At 48.7% G+C, this 22,062-nt stretch overlaps 1 protein-coding gene across 7 annotated transcripts in view; it reads left to right on the plus strand.

The window, feature by feature from the left end:
* The window catches only part of PCSK4 (proprotein convertase subtilisin/kexin type 4), a 37,739-nt gene that overhangs the window by 10,251 nt on the left and 5,426 nt on the right, over positions 1-22,062 (plus strand). For all 7 annotated transcript variants that reach the window (XM_053302630.1, XM_053302629.1, XM_053302631.1 and 4 more), the window contains 8 exons: positions 1,499-1,575; positions 3,973-4,061; positions 5,756-5,928; positions 8,238-8,450; positions 9,244-9,344; positions 11,004-11,107; positions 13,228-13,345; positions 21,280-21,459. In XM_053302630.1, the coding sequence (XP_053158605.1) occupies positions 1,499-1,575; positions 3,973-4,061; positions 5,756-5,928; positions 8,238-8,450; positions 9,244-9,344; positions 11,004-11,107; positions 13,228-13,345; positions 21,280-21,459 (1,055 nt within the window). The remainder of the gene's footprint in view (positions 1-1,498; positions 1,576-3,972; positions 4,062-5,755; positions 5,929-8,237; positions 8,451-9,243; positions 9,345-11,003; positions 11,108-13,227; positions 13,346-21,279; positions 21,460-22,062) is intronic.

The following is a 22,062-nucleotide window of genomic DNA, read 5'->3' on the forward strand; positions in this document are numbered from 1 at the left end:
GAGAAAGGAAGTGCAGACCAAGGACACTCTAGCTCCAAAACTTTAAACTTCTTTCCGGCATCAAATTCCGCTGAGTGTCACTTTCCAAATATTTAAGAACCATCAAGGAACATTACCCCTGGGTAAGAAGCATCTTATTAAAGTGGTAGCTCTTTCTTATAATTAACAGGGGGAGAGCAACTGTCTTAATTCAGCCCAGCAAAGCATCTCTCCAGTGACTATTGCTGGTCTGTGTGTGTCTGTGTGTGTGTGTTTGTGCGTGCATGCGTGCGTGTGTGCATGCGTGTGTTGGATTGTGAACAATTTTCTTGTGCCATTGGCTGTGTAAACCGCTTTGCGGACATTTTGTTGAAAAGTGGTATATAAATGTGTGTGTGTGTGTGTGCGTGCATGTGTTGGATTGTGAACAATTTTCTTGTGCCATTGGCTGTGTAAACCGCTTTGTGGACATTTTGTTGAAAAGTGGTATATAAATGTGTGTGTGTGCATGTGTTGGATTGTGAACAATTTTCTCGTGCCATTGGCTGTGTAAACTGCTTTGCGAACGTTTTGTTGAAAAGTGGTATATAAATATAATAATAATAATAATAATTAGGAAAGTGGGAAGCTGCCTTATACTGAGTCCGATCCTTGGTCCATCTTAGCGCAGTGTTGCCTACACTGTCTGGCAGCGGTTCTTCAGGGTTCCGGGCAGGGTTGTCTCCCAGCCCTACTTGCTAATGGACCCCCTGCTAACTGAGCAAAGAGGCAACTTTTAGAAGTGCTGATAGAGCAACTGGCCCTCTCCATCCCCAGCACAGCATTCCTCCATTGGCTGTTGCTGGTGGCTGTCTTATGTTTCTTTTTTCGATTGTGAGCCCTTTGGTGGCAGCGAACCATTTTATTTATTTATTTATATCTATGTAAACTGATTTGGGAACTTTAGTTGAGAAGCAGTATATAAATATTTGTCATATTTGTCGTACCTGGAGATGCCAGGGATTGAACTTGGGACCTTCTGGTGCTCTTCCACTGAGCTACGACCCCATCCCCTAAGGGCAATATAATAGATGGGGTGGTATTAAAAATGTAATAAATAAATAAATGCAAACCAAAGCAGACCCTGCTTAGCAAAGGGGGCAATTCATGCTTACTACCACAAGACCACAATAACATAATAATGATCATTTTGCCAAACCCTATTGGATGGCATTTTAGGCAAAACCATAGTAATAGATTCAGCCACCATTACAGAGGCAATTCAAAACACACATTGGCCCAATAAAATATAAAATTGTATCTACTTTGTATCTTTGACACATTCTCCAGCTTTGTCTCTGCAGCCATCAGGACTAGACACTTGTGCTTAAAAAAAAAGAAAAAGCTAAAAATGGGAGGAACCCTGAGTATGAAGAGGAGTTACCATTCTCCCCCATAGTTATGCAGTAAATGTAAGTTTCCTTTCAAATTCTAGAAAGAGTCACTCCTCTGTCAAAATGCCTTGTTTTTTTTCTTGCAGGACCCTCTGGCAAGTTATGACTTCAATGACAATGATCCTGACCCTCAACCACGATACAATGCGTGGGACGAGAATCGGTGAGTTGGTTCTTTACTAACGCAACCAAGGCTTTTGCCTCTCTTAAAGGCTGACAGACTGCTTGTGGTCAACATCATTTATTTACTTAAATATTTATATCTCGCCCCTCCAGGACACTACTGCTCAGGGCGATTCACAACATTAATAAAATAGACACAATATAAAGTTGTGTTTTTTTGATAGTTCAGATGTTGATAGATCAGAACCAGTAACAAAGTGCGCTGCAGTCCATACATGCATTTGCACGATCAACGGTTAGACATCTGGGATGAGAGCTGGTCTTGTGGTAGTGAGCATGAATTGCCTCCTTTGCTAAGCAGGGTCCATCCTGGTTTTCATCTGAATGGGAGACTACATATGTGAGCACTGTAAGATATTCCCCTCAGGATGGGGCTGCCCTGGGAAGAGCACCTGCATGCTTGCATGCAGAAGGTTCCAAATTCCCTCCCTGGCATCTCCAAGATAGGACTGTGGGAGACTCCTGCCTGCAACCTTGGAGAAGCTGCTGCCAGCCTGGGTGGACAATACTGAGCTAGATGGACCAATGGTCTGACTCAGTAGAAAGTCATGTTCTTATGACTTTAAGGTGCCCTCTTTCCAGTGGCATAGCAAGGTTGAAGGCGGCCTGGCAGCAAAATCTGAAGTGTAGCTTGTTTGCTGGACCCCCACCTCCTCTCTTGCCTGTGGGCTCCCCAGAGGCATCTGGTGGGTTACTGTGTGAAACAGGATGCCGGACTAGATGGTCCTTAGGCCTGATCCAGCAGGGCTGCTCTTATTTTCTCTTGCCACTTTGCTTCCTGCTGGGCTGCACTCACCGCAGCTACCAGTGAGAAGAGTTCTGCTTAAGAAGCCACCTGTTCTTGCTTAGAGTTGCCGTGCCCCCTGAAATTCCAGGTTTCACCCAGATTTTAAGCATCTCACCCAGATTGCTTAGCCCACTCAGATTCGCCCAGATTTCTTTCTTTCTTTCTTTCTTTCTTTCTTTCTTTCTTTCTTTCTTTCTTTCTTTCTTTCTTTCTCTCAACTCTACCCCTGGTAGAAGTGGAGTTATGGAGCAAAACATGCAGTCACTATTCTGCTCAAAAATTATTTCCAAGCCAATTTACATAATATGCAAATTAGGCACCCGGATTTGGAGAGCCAGAATATAGCAACCCTATTCTCGCTGGGATCAGGGCTGTGCCAGTGCAGGGTTGGGGTGAACGCAGCCTGGTGATGGTGTGATAGTGGGGCCCCATGAAGGTGGGGGTGAACACCCTAAGGGGATGGTGGGGCAGTAAGCATGGCAACTCCCAGGCACTCTGGTCATCCACGGCCAGGGTGCATTGTACACCCTCTCACCCAATGGTTATGCCACGGTAGGGATGTGCATGAACCTGTTCGGAGGCCCTTTTACAGTCTTTTTTAAGTTCGAAGCTGGGTGTGTGTGTGCCACTTTAAGGGTGGGGAAGGGTGCACTTACCCCTCCCCTGCTTCACCCCCACCGGTGCTCGTTGCCCGTAAAAGCCTTCAGGGCGGCAGTGTACCTCCCTGCCACCCCTCCCCCCCTCTTCGGCCGGAGTGCACACGCACCCGGTACTTACGGCCACTTACAGCCGAAGGGGTGGCAGGGAGGTACACAGAGATGAATAACTGAGTCATCATCGAGTCCATCCACTTTGTTTCTGGTCGTCCTCTTCTTCTCTTTCCTTCACCTTTTCCCAGCATTATGGACTTCTCAAGGGAGCTGGGCTTTAGCATCATGTGTCCAAAGTATGATAGTTTAGCACATGTATATCCCACCAAAACTGCAAGTCTCATGGCACTTTCTGCAAGGATTAAAGCATGAAAACAACCTAAAACTACTACAAAGGTTAAAACAATGAGGACACTATAAAGATATAAACTAACTAAAGGCCTGGTTAAACAGGTTTGTGTTTTCCTAAAAAGCTACCAGAGATGTTGAGGCTTTCACTGCGGCGGGGAGTGCATTTCAAAGCCCTGGGGTGCCTATAAAGAAGGCTCCACCCCAAGATGAGCTGGTGGCAACTATAGGTGGACCACCCCAGATGATCTTAATAAGTGGTGAGGGTCATGAAGGAGAAGTTTAGAAACTCTGCTGGGTTTGGGGTTAAAACGGCTTCCTTCAAATTTACAATTCCAAGGTGAAGGAAGCTGTTTTAACCCAAAACCCAGCAGAGGAGATGCTGGCTGTGCCACTACTGCGTGCAGGGGGCACTGTTTTTCAGAATTCAGAAGCCACAAGAACATAATATAGGGCCTACTTGGAAAAATACCAGGTGTCCTTTGGGACTCCCAGCTGTCACAGATTCCTGACAGGCAGCCCTGATGGCTCGCAGGATGAAGGGTGGGGTATAAATATAAATAAATAAATGCTCTTCCATCCTTCTCTGCAGGCACGGGACGCGCTGTGCCGGGGAGGTGGCTGCCATGGCCAACAACGGCGTTTGTGGAGCTGGCATTGCTTACCGGGCGAAAATTGGGGGCAAGTGGACTGTTCTTTCTGGGGTGGCCTGAGAGGTGGCAAAATCTGCATTTGGGGAAAGGACTGAGGGGTGGTGGTGACCCCAGATGCACATGTGGAAGCACGTTGGCCATGGAGAAGCAGCCAAAATTGGATTGCCAGAGAGGGTCCCCAGAATCTTTGCTTGGGTTTCTTCTCCTGCCAAATGTGAATGGCCTCCGTGTTGTCATAGCTCGGAGATTTGGCAAAAATGAGTTTGCTCTGTGTAGAGCAGCTGCTTTGCATGCAGACGGTCCTAGATCCAATCCCTGGGATCTCCAAGAATCTCAGAGCTAGGAGAGGCCTCTCTGTGGCTGATACTTGGGAGAACTCCTGCCAGAGCGTGGACCAGTGGCTTGGTTGATATAAGGCAGCTTTGTGGGTCCAAACATCTCTACAGCTATGCGTGTGTTTCCGCAGTTTTGGGTTCATAGCTGCTTTCCCCCGACCCCTACAGGCTGCATGAGCATATGTACATGTATTCTTGGCCAAAAGGGCCACAGCACAGTAAATGGAGCACATATTTTGCATGTAGAAGCTCCTAGGCTCAATCTTTCAGAAGACCTTGAGATGCTGCTTTCTACTGAGTCAGACTTGTGGTTGCCTCTCCAGGGTTTCAGACTGGTCTTCTAAGATGTACCTGAAGATGCTGCTGGGGATTGAACCTGGGACCTTCTGCATGCAAAGCAGATGCTCTGCCACTGAGCTGTGGCACCATCCCCAAAGGATCTTAAGGAGTAAGTCTAGGAAACGTCTGCCTGAGACCTTAGAGAGCGGTTGCCAGTCTCTCTAAGGACTCAGCTCTAAGGAGTATCAACAGTTCCGCAGGTAGTCTTGCCATGATGCCAGCCAGCTCCCCCGGATAAGAGAGCTACTTGGGGGAGGAGAGCTGGTCTTGTGGCAGCAAGCATGAATTGTCCCCTTTGCTAAGCAGGGTCTGCCCTGGTTTACATTTGAATGGGAGACTACATGTGTGAGCGCTGTGAGATATTACCCCTTAAGGGTTGGGGCTGCTCTGGGAAGGGCACCTGCATGCTTGCATGCAGAAGGTTCCAAGTTCCCTCCCTGGCAACTCCAAGAAAGGGCTGAGAGAGACTCCTGCCTGCAACTTTGGAGAAGCTGCTGTCAGATTGTGAAGACAATACTGAACTAGATGGACCAATGGTCTGACTCAGTATATGGCAGCTTCCTGTGTTCCTAATAAGTAATGGGTACCAGTAAGGAAGGCGGTCTATGAGGCATATCTGATCAGGATGTTCTCTTGCATGAACAGTGATGGCTCCAGATCTCTGGGTGACTGAAGCAGGGCATCAAATGCTGTCCCCCTTGGGCCTCTCCATCTCTTCATCTTCTCTCTTCTCTCACTTTCTCCTGTGTTTAAAAAAAATAATTGCAGGGGCCAGAGTGTGTCTTGCAGGCTTGCCACCCTCATAATCTGCTGTCTGAGGCGACTGCCTCCCCTCGCCTCACGGAAGGGCCGCCCTTGTACACAAAGCATCCACTGAAATTGTGTCCAAGGGCCCTGCACTTAGGCTCCTGGAATGCAGGTTGGGAACAAAGGGAAGGATTGGGTGTGGCCAGCAAGGATCCTGGCCAGCAGCAGGGTTTGGAACCAAGGTTCCCAGTTTAGCAACCGGGTTGAGCAACTGACCACGGAACCTGCTCTTTTCTCCCAGGGGTGAGGATGCTCGACGGCGCTGTGACGGACATCGTGGAGGCTCGGTCCTTGAGTCTCCGCCCCCAGCACATTGACATCTACAGTGCCAGCTGGGGCCCAGAGGATGATGGGAAAACAGTGGACGGCCCGGGTGCTCTGGCCACAGAAGCCTTCCTCAAGGGAATAGCGAATGTAAGCTTGCGTTCCTTTGCCAGAAGAACTCCTCCCTTGGAGAAACACATGCAGATGTGTCTTGGAAGTTTCTTCCGCCCAGCCATGCAATGGCCCCCCCTAGGTCACCCTGCTTGCCAGAGGTTAGCAGCAAACTGGAACCTCAACCAAAAATCATGATCGAAAGCACGCATATGAAAATAAATCTGTATTAAGGCTATGGATGACTGAAAGTACACAGAATAATCAATACATACCTATAAAGCATACACATGACAGGTTTTCTGGATAATAACTCGTTTCAATACTTTTATCAAACTTGTAAAAATGTTGACGTAAATCCATATTTTTAGAATTACTCAAATGAAACACACACACACACACACACACACACACACACACACACACACACACACGGTTGCTCAAGTGAAAAGTGACCCACATGGGTCTATAGTTCCAAAATGAATAATATGTGCAGCTGGGTTCCTCAGCTTAATAATAAAATAGAATCAAAATCAACCAACTTTTTAAAAGTTGTCAGAGATGGGGAGGCTCTTATTTAGGTAGGGGGCGCATTCCAGAGCCTTGGGGCAGCAGTGGAGAAGGCCCGTCCCTGAGTAGCCACCAGACGAGCCGGTGGCAACTGCAGACGAAGTTTAATAAAGGATTGAAATGCATTATTCTCTGGAAAACCTGTATGTTTTACACGTATGTGTTGATCCTTCTTTGTATTCACAGTCATTTGTTTGTTTGTTTGTTTATCACATTTGTGCACCTGTATTTGTAGCCAATACAGATTTATTTTTGTGTGTTTGCTTTTGATCATGGATTTTGATTGAGGTTCAAAATCCTCAACAGTTTGCTGTTTACCTCTGGTCTCTTGTGGGACCACCTCCTCTTTTGTGGTTGATCTTTTTGATACTGAGTATGCATGTTTGCCTCTGCGAGGATACACAGTATCATAAAGATGCTATGCGGATGCTCTTAGGCTGATGATGGTCTCTAGGGTGATGGATTGTGGTTTCATTAGGCTTCTCTCTCTGCTTGAATGTATAAAGCTGCCTTCGGAGTCAGAGCATTGCTCTGTCTAGCCCAGGACTGCTCAACTTCGCCCCCCACCCCAGATGTTTTTGGACTACAACTCCCACAATCCCCAGCCACAGTGGCCAACAGCCAAGGATTATGGGAGTTGTAGGCCTACATCTGCAGGAGGGCTGAAGTTGAGCATGTCTGGTCTAGCCCCTGCCCCAGGACTTGGGTGGAGAGAGGCCTCTCCTAGCTCTGCTACCTGAAATCCTTGAAGGGGAAAGAACTGGGGTTGAAACGGGGACCTTCAGCATTCAAAGCACGTGTTCTATCACTGAACTGCAGCCCTTTCAGCTTAAAAGCAGAAGCATGTGGCTGCAGAATGTTGCTCATGTATATTGGAAGCTGCCTTCCACTGAGTCAAGCCTTCAGTCCCTCTAGCCCAGGAATCTCTGCTCTGAATAGCAATGGCTTTTCACAGTGTTTCCCAGCTTGATATCATTTTGACTGGGGATGCTGCCAGGAATTCTTCCTGGGACCTTTTGCCTGCAAAGCAGGACTCACCACTGAGCTGTGATCCCTCCTGAAATATAATTCTGTGACAGTTAATGCTCTTTTCCATGGCATGTGATGGAACATAAAATGGGTCTCCGGGCAGGGTCTGGGGCACATGATATAGCTCCCATGCTGAAGCTAAGCAGGTTGTGGGTCTGGTCACTGCCAAGATGGGAGACCACCTGGGAACCCCCCTCAACATGCCCTGGAGTTCCACAATCAAAGGTGGGAGATAACCACAATCTGTCAAATAAGTCCGTCTCCTCCCTGAAACCAAGTGAAAACTCGACATCGGTTAATGCTGCTTCTGATGTGCCACCTAAAGGATCCAAGACCCTTGGGCAGGTTGTTGCAAAAGCATTCTGTTTCCAGTCAGTGACAGTGTAGTGAGAACTACATTTTTTTGCAGAGATGCTCCAGTGTGATGTGTCTGGTGTACTCTGCCTCCATGGTGACATTCTGCAGACTCTAATCTTAGAATCATCCAGTTGGAGGGGTTTTGGGAGGCCATCTGGGGTGTTTCCAAGCAGCAGCAAGAAGTGCTGAATAGGAATGTGCATGAATGGATTTTTGCAATTAGATCTGAGTTCAAATTGAATCAGCCTGATGCGATTCAAGCTTGAAACTGGGTCAGTTCGATTCAACTGCCACCCAACCCCCAAAGAAATCAGGCAAAGGGTGAATTTTTATGTGTTGTGGATTCTCAGTGGTGAAATAGGGATTCAAACTGCTGCTCTTCTCTTTTGTAGGGCCGTGGTGGGCTGGGCTCCCTCTTTGTCTGGGCCTCTGGCAACGGCGGCCTCCGTTACGACAACTGCAACTGTGACGGCTACACCAACAGCATCTATACCCTCTCTGTGGGCAGCACTACGGAGAACGGACGGGTGCCCTGGTACAATGAGCCCTGCGCCTCCACCCTGACCGCCACCTACAGCAGTGGGGCAAAGGAGGAGAAGCAGATTGTGAGGCCCTTTCTTTCAGGTTCCCTTGACAAGGCGGGAGGAGACTCCCCCCCCCCCACCCGCCCCAGCCTATCCCAGTACAAACCAGGATTGCCCCAAAACTCTGGGTTGTCACAACACGCTCTGGGGGAGCAAATGGGGCTCTCTGATCACTGTTAACTCTTTAACTGCAGTCATTCTGGTCGTGAGGATGCAGCCTTTGTTGTTGAAAGAAGCAGAAAATAGGCTTCCTTTGTTCTCCTTAGTATTTCTTGTTTCTGGGCCTTTTATTTAACAGATCTGAGGAAAAATGTCCACTTGTTTCTTAATTTTTTAAGGATGGTACCAAGAAGAGATGCATCTGGGGGAGAGAGGAACGGGGGGAGCAGTGTCCCCTCTAAAGCGTGTGCGCACAGGTTTTTTTATGTCCACTCAGTTCGTTTTAGATCCCACTCAGGCTAAATCAGGAAGGCCCCACTCTGAGTGCACATGTGCACACACTACCTTGATACTGCCACCCAGAACAAAACTCATTCCATGCACAGATGAAAAAAAAATTAGAGGGAACAATGGAGGGGAGCAGCACATAGTTTCTGAGCTTGTGCAGAGTGGAGGAAAGGTGTAATGGTGAAGGGCAGTGGAAGAGATGCAGTCAGGAACTGAGGACTAGAAGCTTCAGACTGACGTGGAACATAAAGAGAGGCAGATCTGAAGCTTTTGGAGAAGTGATGGGAGAAAAAGAGGGGAGTTCAGAGCCGTCTGTTCTGTCTTGCTAGAAACTGGCTGCTTCCTAGTGATTTTCTTCTCTTTCCAGGTGACAACAGACTTGAGACACACTTGTACCGGCAAACATACGGGTACCTCTGCCTCTGCCCCCCTCGCAGCTGGTATGATTGCACTAGCTTTGGAAGCCAAGTAAGGAGAAGGGCTTGTTTCTGGAAGCCTAGAGCTTTAAACCACAGCATCTGCCTTTTTGTGTTGCCATTAGATCTTGAAATTGTTACTTAAAAATATTTTTTTAAAAATAACAAGTTCTTAGTCTTCATAATCATGAAAAATGACTCGAAAGCATGTAAATCATGCTTGTAAAGGACTCAAACTGGAACCAAACTATAAAGAGATCTGCTTACCTGTGTGCTCCAGAAAAGAAAGCCCCACCCCTTGATTCTGTGACAAGGCAGCCTAGGTTCTGCAGCCTAAATATCTGCTCATTTAGCATGATTTGGCTTGATGACAAGAAAGACAAGGAACTCTAGTGAGTATTGGAGCTCCACTCCCTGACCACTGAAAGACTCGCTTGGCCAACTTCTCTAGACATTCCCACCCTATTTCAGCTTTTCCTTCACTGTCATAAGAGCTAGAAATGATTGAAAACAAAAACAAGAAGGTTCTTAGATTGTTGCACCAGATAACTAAATGTTGTCCTTTCAGAGTGAAGTGGCAGAATATGCACCCAAACCTGCTTGCATAGAGTAATTGGCACCCTCTATTCTGTTCTCCAGTGAAACTGGCAGGTTTGGGGAAAGCCTAGTCTGTTTTGCTCCCACAGATTTTTCTCTTTGCTCCCACAAGAACCTGCCTGTTAAGGTCTGTGCCAGTAAGAGGCTCTCCTCTGGTGCTGACACCTTCAGAGATGACGTGAGTCATCTGAAGATAGGGTCTTTTCCATGGTGGTGTTCTCTTTGTGGAATATTCTTCATCAAAGACGCTTGGCTGATACCTAATTTTTGATTGTCTTCCCAGAGTGGCCCCATCCCCTAAGGGAAATATCTTACAGTGCTCACATGTAGTCTACCATTCAAATGCAAACCAGGGCAGACCCTGCTTAGCAAAGGGTACAATTCATGCTTGCTACCCCAAGACCAGTCTCATAATAAGATGAGCCAACCTCTGGAGTGGAAAAAGAGCACTAGCTTAACATAGGATGAATATAACTTACTTGTGAAAGCTGATAATATGCATTAGCTAAAGCAAGGTTGGATTCCTGAGAGATCATCATAGTGTCTTAAAATTCACATGGGGATTTGGGACAGAAATGGTCTTTAAACTGGTTGCAGGGCGCCACCTGATACTCCCAGGATGATGATGATGAATAAACTCAATTTCTATACCGCCCTTCCAAAAATGGCCCAGAGCGATTTACACAGAGAAATAATACATAAATAAGATGGATCCCTGTCCCCAAAGGGCTCACATTCTAAAAATAAACATAAGATAGACACCAGCAACAGTCACTGGAGGTACTGTGCTGGGGGTGGATAGGGCCAGTTACTCTCCCCCTACTAAATAAAGAGAATCACCATGTTAAAAGGTGCCTCTTTGTCAAGTTAGCAGATGACTGATTACCTCATCCGCAGCTTCTTCCTGCTTCCTTTAGCAGGAGGGGCTTTTGGGAGGCTGAGCCAAATCACTATTGGACAGCTAAAGAGAGTCCCAGCTGTGGTCTTCATCCCAGCTTCTAGCAGGGTGGAGTTGACAAGTCAGAGGCCCAACAGCAACTTGCCACAGTTCTGAGAAGCCTTTTCTGCGCTGGACGCATGCGCCACCTCCTCACTCCCTTCTCTGTGTTTCTAGCCCAGCCTTGACCTGGCGGGACATGCAGCACCTTGCGGTCAGGGCCTCTAAGCCGGCCCACCTGAAGGCAGACGATTGGGTCACGAACGGAGTGGGACGCAGAGGTGAGGTGGAGCAAGCTGCCCTGGGAAATGGCCTTACCACTTTTGGGTAGTAGCCTGTCCCATAACTGAATGGGTGGTTGACTAATCTGTCACCTCAGGGTTCCGTTTTGCTCAGGCGAGTTCCACCAGAAGTGTCCCAAAGTTTTTCACATTTTGTCCTCCATTCTTCTCTTAGTATCGAAGTTCTGGGACAGCTATTTTAGAGGGCTCAGCATCAGACCATTGGTTTATCTAGCTCAGTATTTGTCTACACTGGCTGGCAACAGCTCTCAAGTTCAGACGGGGTCTTTCCCAGCCCTTGCTGAAAATGCTGACAGCTTGAACCCGGGGCCTTCTGTATCCAAGGCGTGTGCTCTACCACTGAGTTACAGGTGCTCCTTGTGAGCATATGAAGCTGCCTTACACCATGTCAGACCATTAGTCCATCTTGCTCTTTATTTGTCTGCCTGGCAGTGGCTCTCAAAAGCTCCATCTGAAGCTCTTGAGAGCCACCGCCAGACAGACACAGAAGGGTTGTTCTAACTGAATTTCAGAAATCTGCAGGTGGAACAGATTGAAAGCAAGCAGCCCCATGGAGCATTTCTCGACGTCAATAAACTGTGGGATGTTTAAAGCTTTTGTTCAAATTCCAAGCGTGATCTTACTTCCTGTATTTGCACTGCACACATGTTGATCAGGGACCTTGCCCGATCTTTGCGGTGCCATCTGCTGGCTATCCCTTGCTTTCTGAGAAGAACTCCCCCTTTCCTCCAATTGCCACAAACGTGGTAATGAAAAAAGGTAGGCATCCTTCTTGGAATGCACAAGCTGGCCAGAATGTGGCACTGCAAAAATTGCACAAGGTCCTTCCTTGGCATGTGGACAGAGGGTAAGATCTCACTAGGAAGAAGTATGGAAGCCTCCAGGAGTATCTGTACAAGGCATAAGATCATGGCTGGAACTTGTTTGAAAGCTTTGCAGATCCCACACAGAGCCCTCTGGAAATCCAGAGAGAGGGAGAGAGAGAGATATTGATATGACCTGGAGCACGCTAGGGGAAGAGTCTGTAGCTCAGTTGTGTTCAATCCCCGGCATCTCCAGGTAGGACTGGGAAAGATCCATCTGAACCCCTTGAGAGAGCTGCTGCCAGTCAGTGTAGACCAGGGCTGCTCAACTTTGGCCCTCCTGCAGATGTTGGCCTCCCATAATCCGTGGCTATTGGCCACTGTGACTGGGGATTTTGGGTAGTCCAAAAACAGTTGGGAGGCCAAAGTTGAGCAGGCCTGGTGTAGACAAATACTGAGTTAGATGGACCAATGGCTTGACACAATATAAGATAGCTTCTTATGTTCTTATGAAACTACCTTATATTGAGTCAGGCCATTGGTCCATCTAGCTCGTTACTGTCTACACAGACTGGCTCTCCAGGTTTTCAGGCAGCCCTACCTAGAGAAGCTTGCACGGGATTGAACCTGGGACCTTCTGCATTCAAGGCACATGCTCTACCACTGAGCTACGGCCCTATCACCAATCATATGTTCAGCCAGAGGTGCACCTATGCAGTTTTGGAGCCTGGACCTAAAGGCCTTTGGAGCCTGCCCCTGCTGCGAGTTAAGCATCATAGGGCACAAACAGCAAGAATGTAAGAGTATAAAACCGTTACATTTATGCAAATGTATACTAGCAGAAACATTTCAACACACAACTTAACATATATTCCCATCCCACATATTCCTTTCCCACCCAACACCCCACTCTGTCTCTAAAGCAGAGGTCACACTCAGCTGCCCGGTGCAGATCACAGTCACGCTTGGCTGCCGGGCACAGCATGGTCCACCGGCGTAGCGGCCACACTACCCAGGACAAACTAAAGAGGATTTGGGGGCCCTCAGGGAGTGTGGAGGCCCTGGACTTCGGGCCAGAAGTCCAGGGGCAAGAGCACCTCTGTGATCAACTCCTTATTATTAGCAAATACATAGGAGATAATATTGCATCTGTGTGCATGTTCGTTATACTTCTATAGAGGTCAACTGTGATTGCTCCCCCCCACTGCCAAGACATCCAAGGGTTGTTATAGTAGGATTCCATGTTTGCTTCCCTCTTTGTGTGGTTTGTTAAAATTCCTTTTCTTTTCTTTTCAGTGAGTCACTATTATGGATATGGGCTCTTAGATGCTGGAGACCTGGTGGATCTGGCCAAGAAGTGGGCCACGGCACAAACCCAGAGGATGTGTTCCATCAAAGTTGTCTATGAGCCACTGTAAGATGTGCACGCGCACACACAGATGCACAGACATGACACCTGAATGGTGGTAGATTCAGGGCAGTGAAAAGCGAGCCCTACTTCACACAACCCACAATTAAATGAGAGGGTTTGCTCCCAGGAGATGTGGTGATAGCCAATATCCTGTAGCTTTAGCTACTAATACTATGACTTTATAACCACTTTTCAACAAAAGTTCCCAGAGAGAGAGAGAGAGAGACACACACACACACACACACACACACACACACACACACACACACAAACTGTCCCCAAAGGGCTCACAATCTAAAAAAGGAATACCAACAACATTTATATACCGCTTTTCAACAAAAGTTTTCAAAGCAGTTTACATAGAGAAATCATAAATAGATAAATACATAAATATTAAATTAAATTAGAAAGATGGCTCCCTGTCCCCACAGGGCTCACAATCTAAAAAGAAACATAAGACAGACTCCAGCAATAGCTACTGGAGGGATGATGTGCTGTTAGAGGGAACAAGTTCTCAGGACCCTTTATAGTTCTTAGGCTGAATCCAGACCACTTTTAGTAGGTATGAAGGAGGTGGTTTAATAGAAATATTTATTATTGTTGTTTATTGTCCTGCTCCCCTGAGACTGTTCAGAGGCCTTGCTAGAGGGTTTAGTTTGCTTTGGGCAAGAGAACACTGTGGATTTCAGGTGTCTTTGTAACATTTGCAAATAGACAAGCAGAGCAGACCGGAGGCAAACAGACACTCCTTCAGTACACAGCAGATTCCCAGAGAGAACCTAATTCAGCCTCCCTACGGCTGTGCTTCAGTCCCAGTTAACACTGTCTAGAAACTCTGTCTCTGTCGCTCAAGTTCTAGCTCCAAAATATTCTTCCAAGATTGTTTTTCTGTCTTCCCTTCAAGTTGGAGGCTTAACATTCCAAAGGCTGGAGAGGGATCTCCAGCTATCCAGAAACATTAACATTTCTTTGTTAAACATCCTGGGAGTTATTCGCACATGGCTTCATGTTGACCGAAGCCACTTTGAATCACACTCACGGCATTGAGGGAAGCAGTCCCTCCCCTCTACTCTTGGGTTTTGTTTTGATGCAAGTTCACATGTTTTCTTCCGTGTTTTCCTTCTAGCCAATTGGGGGGGGGGAGAGTACTAAAGAGTTATATCTGCATTTCTAAAGAGTGGATCCCTCTTATAATGCTAATGATTCTATGTCAGTGCCTCTCCCTGTTTGCTCCAGTGTTTTCAGAAAAAGTAGCTTAAAACCAGCATTTTAAAAACCTTGAAATACCTCAAGATAAGCTAGAATTCACAAGACAAAGCCCAATTTGTGTGTGGAGTGGGTCCAAGGATCTTGAAGGGACTTTGGGGTACGTTTGGCTGGTGTGTGAACACACACGCTCTCTTCCAATAGGGGTGTGCATGGTCCAGAGTCCCCCCGTTGAAAAATCTTCTTGGGGCGGCAGAGTTCCTCCCTGCCGCCCCTGCCCCCGTCGTTGTTAGTTAAGGCTTAAAAGAGACGAGCGCTAATGGCGTGCATGCGCCCTGCGCGGCATGCGCGCTCGTCTCTGATGTTGCCGCGTGCGCTGCATACATGACGTATGTGGCGCGCGTGGCAGCGTCAGAGACGAGCATGCGCGCTGCTAGCGCTCGTCTCTTTTAAGCCTTAACTAACAACGACGGGGGCAGGGGCAGCAGGGAGGAACTCTGCTGCCCCAAGAAGATTTTTCAACGGACCAGCGCTGGAGGGGGAAGAGCGGCGGGGGGTGGGGTAAGTACTACCACCACCCTGCTTAAAGTCACAGTCCCCCGCCCATCCGGACCGCCGGACTGGTCCGGCGGTCTTTCCCATGGGGCCGGACCAAAACCATGCACACCACTATCTTCCAAAGGAGATTCGGGGTAGAAGCCCTGTTTGTAAAGCCTCCTGGCTACTCATTGGCTGGCTATCTATCTATCTAATTCTCTAAGGCGTACCCCTGGCTAATCCTGTGTGGGAGCTCTTGCAAGAGTTTGTGAGCAGAAGCACCTGATTGGGCAGTGGGAATTCCATATGCAGATAGAGAGGAGGAGCCTGTGATGGTTAAGGTCATTTGGAATGCAACTGTTACTGGTTGGAAGATGTTCTTGATTGTAGAGGAGAGGAATGTATATGTGTGTGTGTGTGTGTGTGTGTGTGTGTATATATGTGTGTGTGTGTGTGTGTGTATATATATATATATATATATATATATATATAAATATAAATATAAATAAAAATGATAGTGGGCAGGGGTCTTCGAAGAGCCGGGTTGTGAGGGAGGAAAGAGCCCCTTTAGGAGGAGGCTGTCATGTGAATTAGATGAGGAAACAAGATGGACAAGGGCTGTTAACTCAGGAAGGGAGAGAGAGCGGTGGGGGGGGGAGAAAAGGAGGGAGGGGAATAGAAAACGGAAGGACAGACAAGGGACAGGCCCAAGCCTGTCAGTGGCCTGACTGGAACAAGTGGCTATGGAGTTGGCAGCGGCAGCGGCAGCAAGGAAGGGCCCAGTCAACCACTACTGCTGTTTGGGGCTACTGAGGCCATTGGTGGAAGGAGGCAAGGGACGAGCCTGGGCCTGACAGCGGCCTGAGGGGAACGAGCGGCCATGGTGGTGGTGGCGGCGGCAGTGAGGAAGGGCCTGGTCAACCGCTGCTGCTGCTGCTGCTCCTGTGGGGAGGCACAGGGCTCGAGTGAGGAGGCCTTCTCTGGGGATAGAGGGCTGCAGCTTGGCCAATAGGGGTGAGGGGGGTGGAGTAAAGGGATGGAAGAGTGACCAAGACGGGTGAGGGGGATGGAAGCAATGGGATGGAGGAGGAGGAGCAGGAGTGCAGCTCGGGTGAGGGTGGAGAGATCTCTGAGGTGAGGGGGGCTGTGGCAGGGGGTGAGGGGGGCAATCAAGTACTAGCGTGCAGATGCTCTGGGTGGGTTAAGCTAGTTTACAATAATAAAAGTAAAGTGTGCCGTCGAGTCAATGTGGACTCCTGGTGACCACAGAGCCCTGTGGTTTTCTTTGTTAGACTACAGGAGGGGTTTACCATTTGCCTCCTCCCACACAGTATGAGATGATGCCTTTCAGCATCTTCCTATACTGCTGCTGCCCGATATAGGTGCTGGGAAAAATACCAGCAGGGATTCGAACTGGCAACCTCTGGCTTGGTAGTCAAGCAATTTCCCCACTGCTCCATTAGGTGGTTCGATAATAATCAGAGCCAAACTCATAACATCATTTGCTTAGTGCTTAAAATGAACCAAGTGCATAACCCTGCCCCGCAAAAAACAAGGGAAGGCAAGACCCAGGAAGAAAACAATGAGTATTGGCTGACTTCCTGACTAAGAAAGCACTAGTACGCACAAATTGCTGGTGCTGCTACACTATAGACTAACGTAGCGTCGCAGTTCATGCGGGGCGGGGTGTGTGTGTGGTTTTTGCCATCTCCCTGGCCCTTGAAGCATTTCCTGTGACCCAGAAGTAAATCCTTGCGGGCTGCATGATTTTTGGTTAAAATTGTGTTAACTGCAGGTGCACACATTGAACTAATCTGGAACACAGCGCTGGTCCTTCTTAGGAATGAGTGTGTGTGTGTGTGTGTGTGTGTGTGTGTGTATGGAAAAGTGTGTGTATGTTCGATTTATATAGCTTTTCATTAAAATAATCTCAACGTGGTTTACAATATAATTAAAGCAATGCATAATTAAAATACAAAAGTACCGATAATTTAAAAATGTCTCTGTTTAAAAACCCATTAAAAACAATAATACATAAAAACACCAAGCAGCAACAGTAAAAACAAGACTTTCATTTAAAAGCCTGGGTGAAGAGCCACGTCTTTACTCGTTCCCTGAAAGCTGTCATGGAGACTGAGGAGCAGAGGCCGGCCGGAAGAGCATTCCAAAGCCTGGGGGCAATGACTGAGAAGGCCCTGCCCCACGTGCTCGACAACTGAGCCTCTCTCACTGTTGGCACGCAGAGCAGAGCCTCCTCCGATGATCTTGTCCGTGTGTGTTTAGGTGGGCTCAGGGACAAGGCGATGACATATGATGCTTCACAGAAGCAGCCATCTGTTCATCCATCTAGTTCCTGAAAACCGATGGTGGAAAATCCAGGTTCCTCTCCTTTTGCATATGGGAACTGGATAAATTTAGTCTGGAGCGGGGGGGGGGGGGAGGAAGAGAGCTAGAAGAGGACAATGACCTGTTTCCCACTGCCCTGAGGACAACAATCTGTTTTTTCCACAGCCCCAGAGGCCAGGACTGATTCTCTTGGGCTTAAATTGCAGGAGGGTAGATTTTGGTTGAACATTAGGAGGGACTTGTAATTGGTACGCGCAGTTTGACCATGGAGCCAATTATTTAGGAAGAGTGGGCTATCTCTTGCCGGAGGTCTTCAGGCAGAGGCAGGGCAGCCTCCTGTTGGCAATGCTCTAGCTCGGGACTCCTTCCATTAAGAGTGGGGTGGACTAGATGACCTCCAAGGACACCTCCAGCTCTGAGTCTATTATTACCTCCCCATTCCCTTGGACTGAGAAGTGAGGCCTTGCTCTGCCTCTCTTCATTCAGTGAGAGTGAACCCTTGGCAGGTCTCAACAGGATGACGAATGTGTTGCCCTCCTGGGAACGTGATGGGCAGCCCTCGCTGACTGCATGAGACAGCAGCTAAAGTGGGGGCAGGGAAAGGCCCTTTAGGCTTGCTCACATGACCACCAGCAGGGTATGGGAAGTGCCCAGCCTGGTTTTTTTTGGGGGGGGGGCCCTGGGCATCCTCGATTTTCGGTCGTGTGCTTGCAAACATTACAGTAGGCAGCAGGGAGAATGATGGTGTGTAGGTGAGTGGGACAGATTTTTCCTCTTTCTTCGGTCAAATGCTGGGGACGGATCTTGAGTAGGGCCTGCCCGTCCTCTCCACCTGCCACCTCGTACACGGTCATACCCCTCCCCTCCAGTACACAGGAGAACTGGTCTTGTGGTAGCAAGCATGAATTGTCCCTTTGCTAAGCTGGGTCCACCCTGGTGTGCATTTGAATGGGAGACTCCATGTGTGAGCACTGTAAGATATTCCCTGTAGGGGACAGGGTCATAGCTCAGTAGAAGAGCACCTGCCTGCTTGCATGCAGAAGGTTCCAAGTTCCCTCCCTGGCAGAAACTTCAAGATAGGGCTGGGAGAGACTCCTGCCTGCCACCTCGGAGAAGCCGCTGCCAGTCCGCGTAGACAAGACTGAGCTAGATGGACCAAGGGTCTGGCTCAGTAGAAGGCAGCTTCCTGTGTAATCTCTAGGTAGCATAGGCGTCGTGTCCATTGGACAAGGGGGGACAAATGTTCCCTGGCCCACAGGGTCTGAGGCGCCCCCAAGGCATTGTGTAGTGGTTAGAGTGCTGGACTAGGACCGGGGAGACCCGAGTTCAGATCCCCATTCAGCCATGATACTAGCTGGGTGACTCTGGGCCAGTCACGTCTCTCTCAGCCTCACCTACTTCACAGGGTTGTTGTGAGGAGAAACTCAAGTATGTAGTACACCGCTCTGGGCTCCTTGGAGGAAGAGAGGATATAAAAAATGTTAAAAAGGAAAAAGGGGGGGGGGAAGGCCAGCGTCCTCTTGCCTTCACGGGTTGCCCTCTTCTCCTGCTTGCCCAGGTGAGCTGCAAGCTAAGCAGCCTGCTGCCATGCTTCCTTTTGCCTGCAGAGCAGCTGCTTCTGCCTTCCATGCCTACGTCACGCAAAAGAGAGAGCACAAAGCACAAAGCGCTGAGAGGGGCAGGGTGGATGGCTGAGCAGGGGAGAAAGGCGGGGAGAGGGCTGTCCAGCCCAAATCCCCAAATCCGCTGCTCCCCCCCCCCCCGTGGCCCCATGCCTGGCTCTACTCCGCTCCAGTGCTGCTGCTGGCCATAGAAACGGGGAGGGGAAGGCTTGGGTGGGTTAGGTTGCCCACCCTCTTGTGTCTGATGCCAGACACAGGGGGCATGGCTTAGGGCACTGGGGTGCGTGCAGTGGGAGCCTCCTGGCTACAATTTGTCCCCTGGCCCCCAGGAAGCTCACGATGCCTGAAACCTTGGAGAGCTGCTGCCAGTTAGAGCAGACAATACTGAGCTAGAGGGGCCAGTGAACAGGTTCTCACAATCAAAACCAGGATAGGGGGAGCATCCAGCCCAGATTCAAGCCTCATGCATCCTCCCAAGAAACAGGCGTGTGGCATCAAACATCAGTGTAGGAGCAGGGGGCAGTGATCGTGTCCTAGCTGTGTTCTTCTGGGTAGGATGGTGGTGGCCAGCCCACCTCATGCAACTTTGGAGAAGCCGCTGCTGGTCTGTGTAGACAGTACTGAGCTAGACGGACCAAGGGTCTGATTCCGAAGAAGGCAGCTTCCTATGTTCCTGTCCCACTACCGCTCGAGGCTAGGGATGTGGCCCGACCGCAGTTTGAGGACTTTTGGGGAAATGGGACATAGAACTTTTAAGAAAAAGGAGAGCAGGCGCATGGTGTTGCTGACCATGCAAATGGTACTCATGCATGCGCAGACAGACACCATGTGTGTGCTGGTGCCGCGCGGGGGGGTTATTGGGATGTGCGCCACCCTGCATGGGACAGCAGAGAGCAGGCAAGCACCTGATTTCCTTTTTCTTAAAGTTCTCTGTCCCACTCCCCCAAAAGTGCTCAAATTGCAGTTCAAACCGCAGTCCATGCCGATCCCTACTTGGGGTGGCTCACAACATTAATAAAATAGATACCATGTAAAAGAATAGATTAATAAAGTAAAAGACCGGGCAGAAATCGCATTTAAAATTACTCTCTCTTTAAAGCTTCAAATTAAAAATGATTAATAGGCAGCTGAAAACAGACAATGAAAATGAAAGAACCTACCAGATAGCAGCAGGAGATAAACCTTTAATTTGATTAAATTAATTACCTTGACATTTGCAAGCACATGCCTGAAAATCAGGCGCATACCGGGCTCTCCCACACAGGCTGGGCATTTCTCCTACCCTGTTGGCTTGGCTAGGCTTGTGATTAGGTGGGGTCACATGTTTTGGTAAGGATATGTTGCTGGGAAGAGGAGTGGGGCCGGGTGTGTGTGTGTGTGGTGCAAAGCCGAGGTTGCCCCTGTCTATTGTCCTGTGATTTGCATTGCTGGTTGCCTCCAGGAAAATACTAACTGAGCAAAGAGGCATCTTTTTAAAGTGGTGGTTCTGGTGTGTCTCCCAGAATAAGGGCAGCAGCGATATAGGAAGGTGCTGAAAGGCAATGGTCAGCCACTCCTGTACTCTTCTGCCAAGAAAACCACATGGCTCTGTGGTCGCCAGGAGTCGACACTGACTCCACCAACTTCTCCTTTCCTTTCCTATTTATTGAGCAGGGGGAGAGCGACTGGCCCTCTCCAACCCCAGCACAGCATCCCTCCAGTGGCTGTTGCTGGTGTCTGCCTCATGTTTCTTTTTTAGACTGCGAGCCCTTTGGGGACAGGGTAGCCATTTTATGTATTTATTTATATCTATGTAAACCGCTTTGGGAACTCTGGTTGAAAAGCAGTATATAAATAATGTCGTCGTCAGCATAAAATGACTCCCCAGAAGAGTTTTGCAGCTGTTAAAACAAAGGAGTTCCTTTAAATGTAGTACTTCTGGTGTTCCTGAACTACAACTCCCATCAGCCTCGGCTATAATGTACTGTGACTGAGGAGGATGGGACTTAGAGTTCATCGACATCTGGAATCCCACCGGGTTGGAATCCCTACTTTAAAGGACCAAATGAGATTTTACTCAAATTTAATAGTGGCACATTAAACAGTTTAAATAAATAAATAAATTAAAAGTCTCTTGAATGCCCAGCAAAGATACTGGGCTCACCACGCCAGAGAAAAACCTGCATAGATGGCTCTGTTCTGGCCTTTCTTTGAGGCATAGCTCTCCTTTTCTCGGCCGTCTGGCAGGGCTATCGGCTCCAGGCTCGCTGTCTCCAAGAACGTCTCCACCTGCCCCGGGAAGAAGGGGCGCATCCGCTCGCTGGAGCATGTCCAGGTCCGGCTGTCTCTCAGCTACAGCCGGAGGGGAGATCTAGCCATCTCGCTGACCAGCCCGATGGGGACCAAGTCCACCCTAGTGGCTCTGAGGTAAGGAACTTTCCTAGGTGGGCAGCCAGGTGTGTGTGTCCGTGGATGCTTCTAGCATCTGCCCTGCATGCAGAAGGTCCCAGGTTCAGAAACGAGCTGATCTTGTGGTAGCAAGCATGAATTGTCCCCCTTTGCTAAGCAGGGTCTGCCCTGGTTTGCATTTGAATGGGAGACTGCATGTGTAAGCCCTGTAAGAGATTCCCCTCAGGGGATGGGGCTGCTCTGGGAAGAAGGTTCCAAGTTTCCTCCCTGGCAGCATCTCCAAGATAGGGATGAGAGAGACTCCTGCCTGCAACCTTGGAGAAGCCGCTGCCAATCTGTGTAGACAATACTGAGCTAGACAGACTAAGGGTCTGACTCAGTATTTGGCAGCTTCTTATACAATCTCTAGGTAGGACTGGGAAAGACCCCTCCCTTGCCTGAAACCTTGGAGAGCTGCTGCCAGTCAGAGCAGACCATACCAAGCTAGAAGGGCCAAGAGTCTGCCCTGGTGAACAGGTTCTCACAATCAAAACTAGGGTAGGGGGAGCATCCTGCCAAGCTTCAAGCCTCATTTCCCCCTCCCTCCTTTCAACACAGCCATTTCTAACACGCCAGGGCTTG

Source organism: Hemicordylus capensis, chromosome 2, assembly GCF_027244095.1.
Source record: "Hemicordylus capensis ecotype Gifberg chromosome 2, rHemCap1.1.pri, whole genome shotgun sequence".
Lineage (NCBI taxonomy): Eukaryota > Metazoa > Chordata > Lepidosauria > Squamata > Cordylidae > Hemicordylus > Hemicordylus capensis.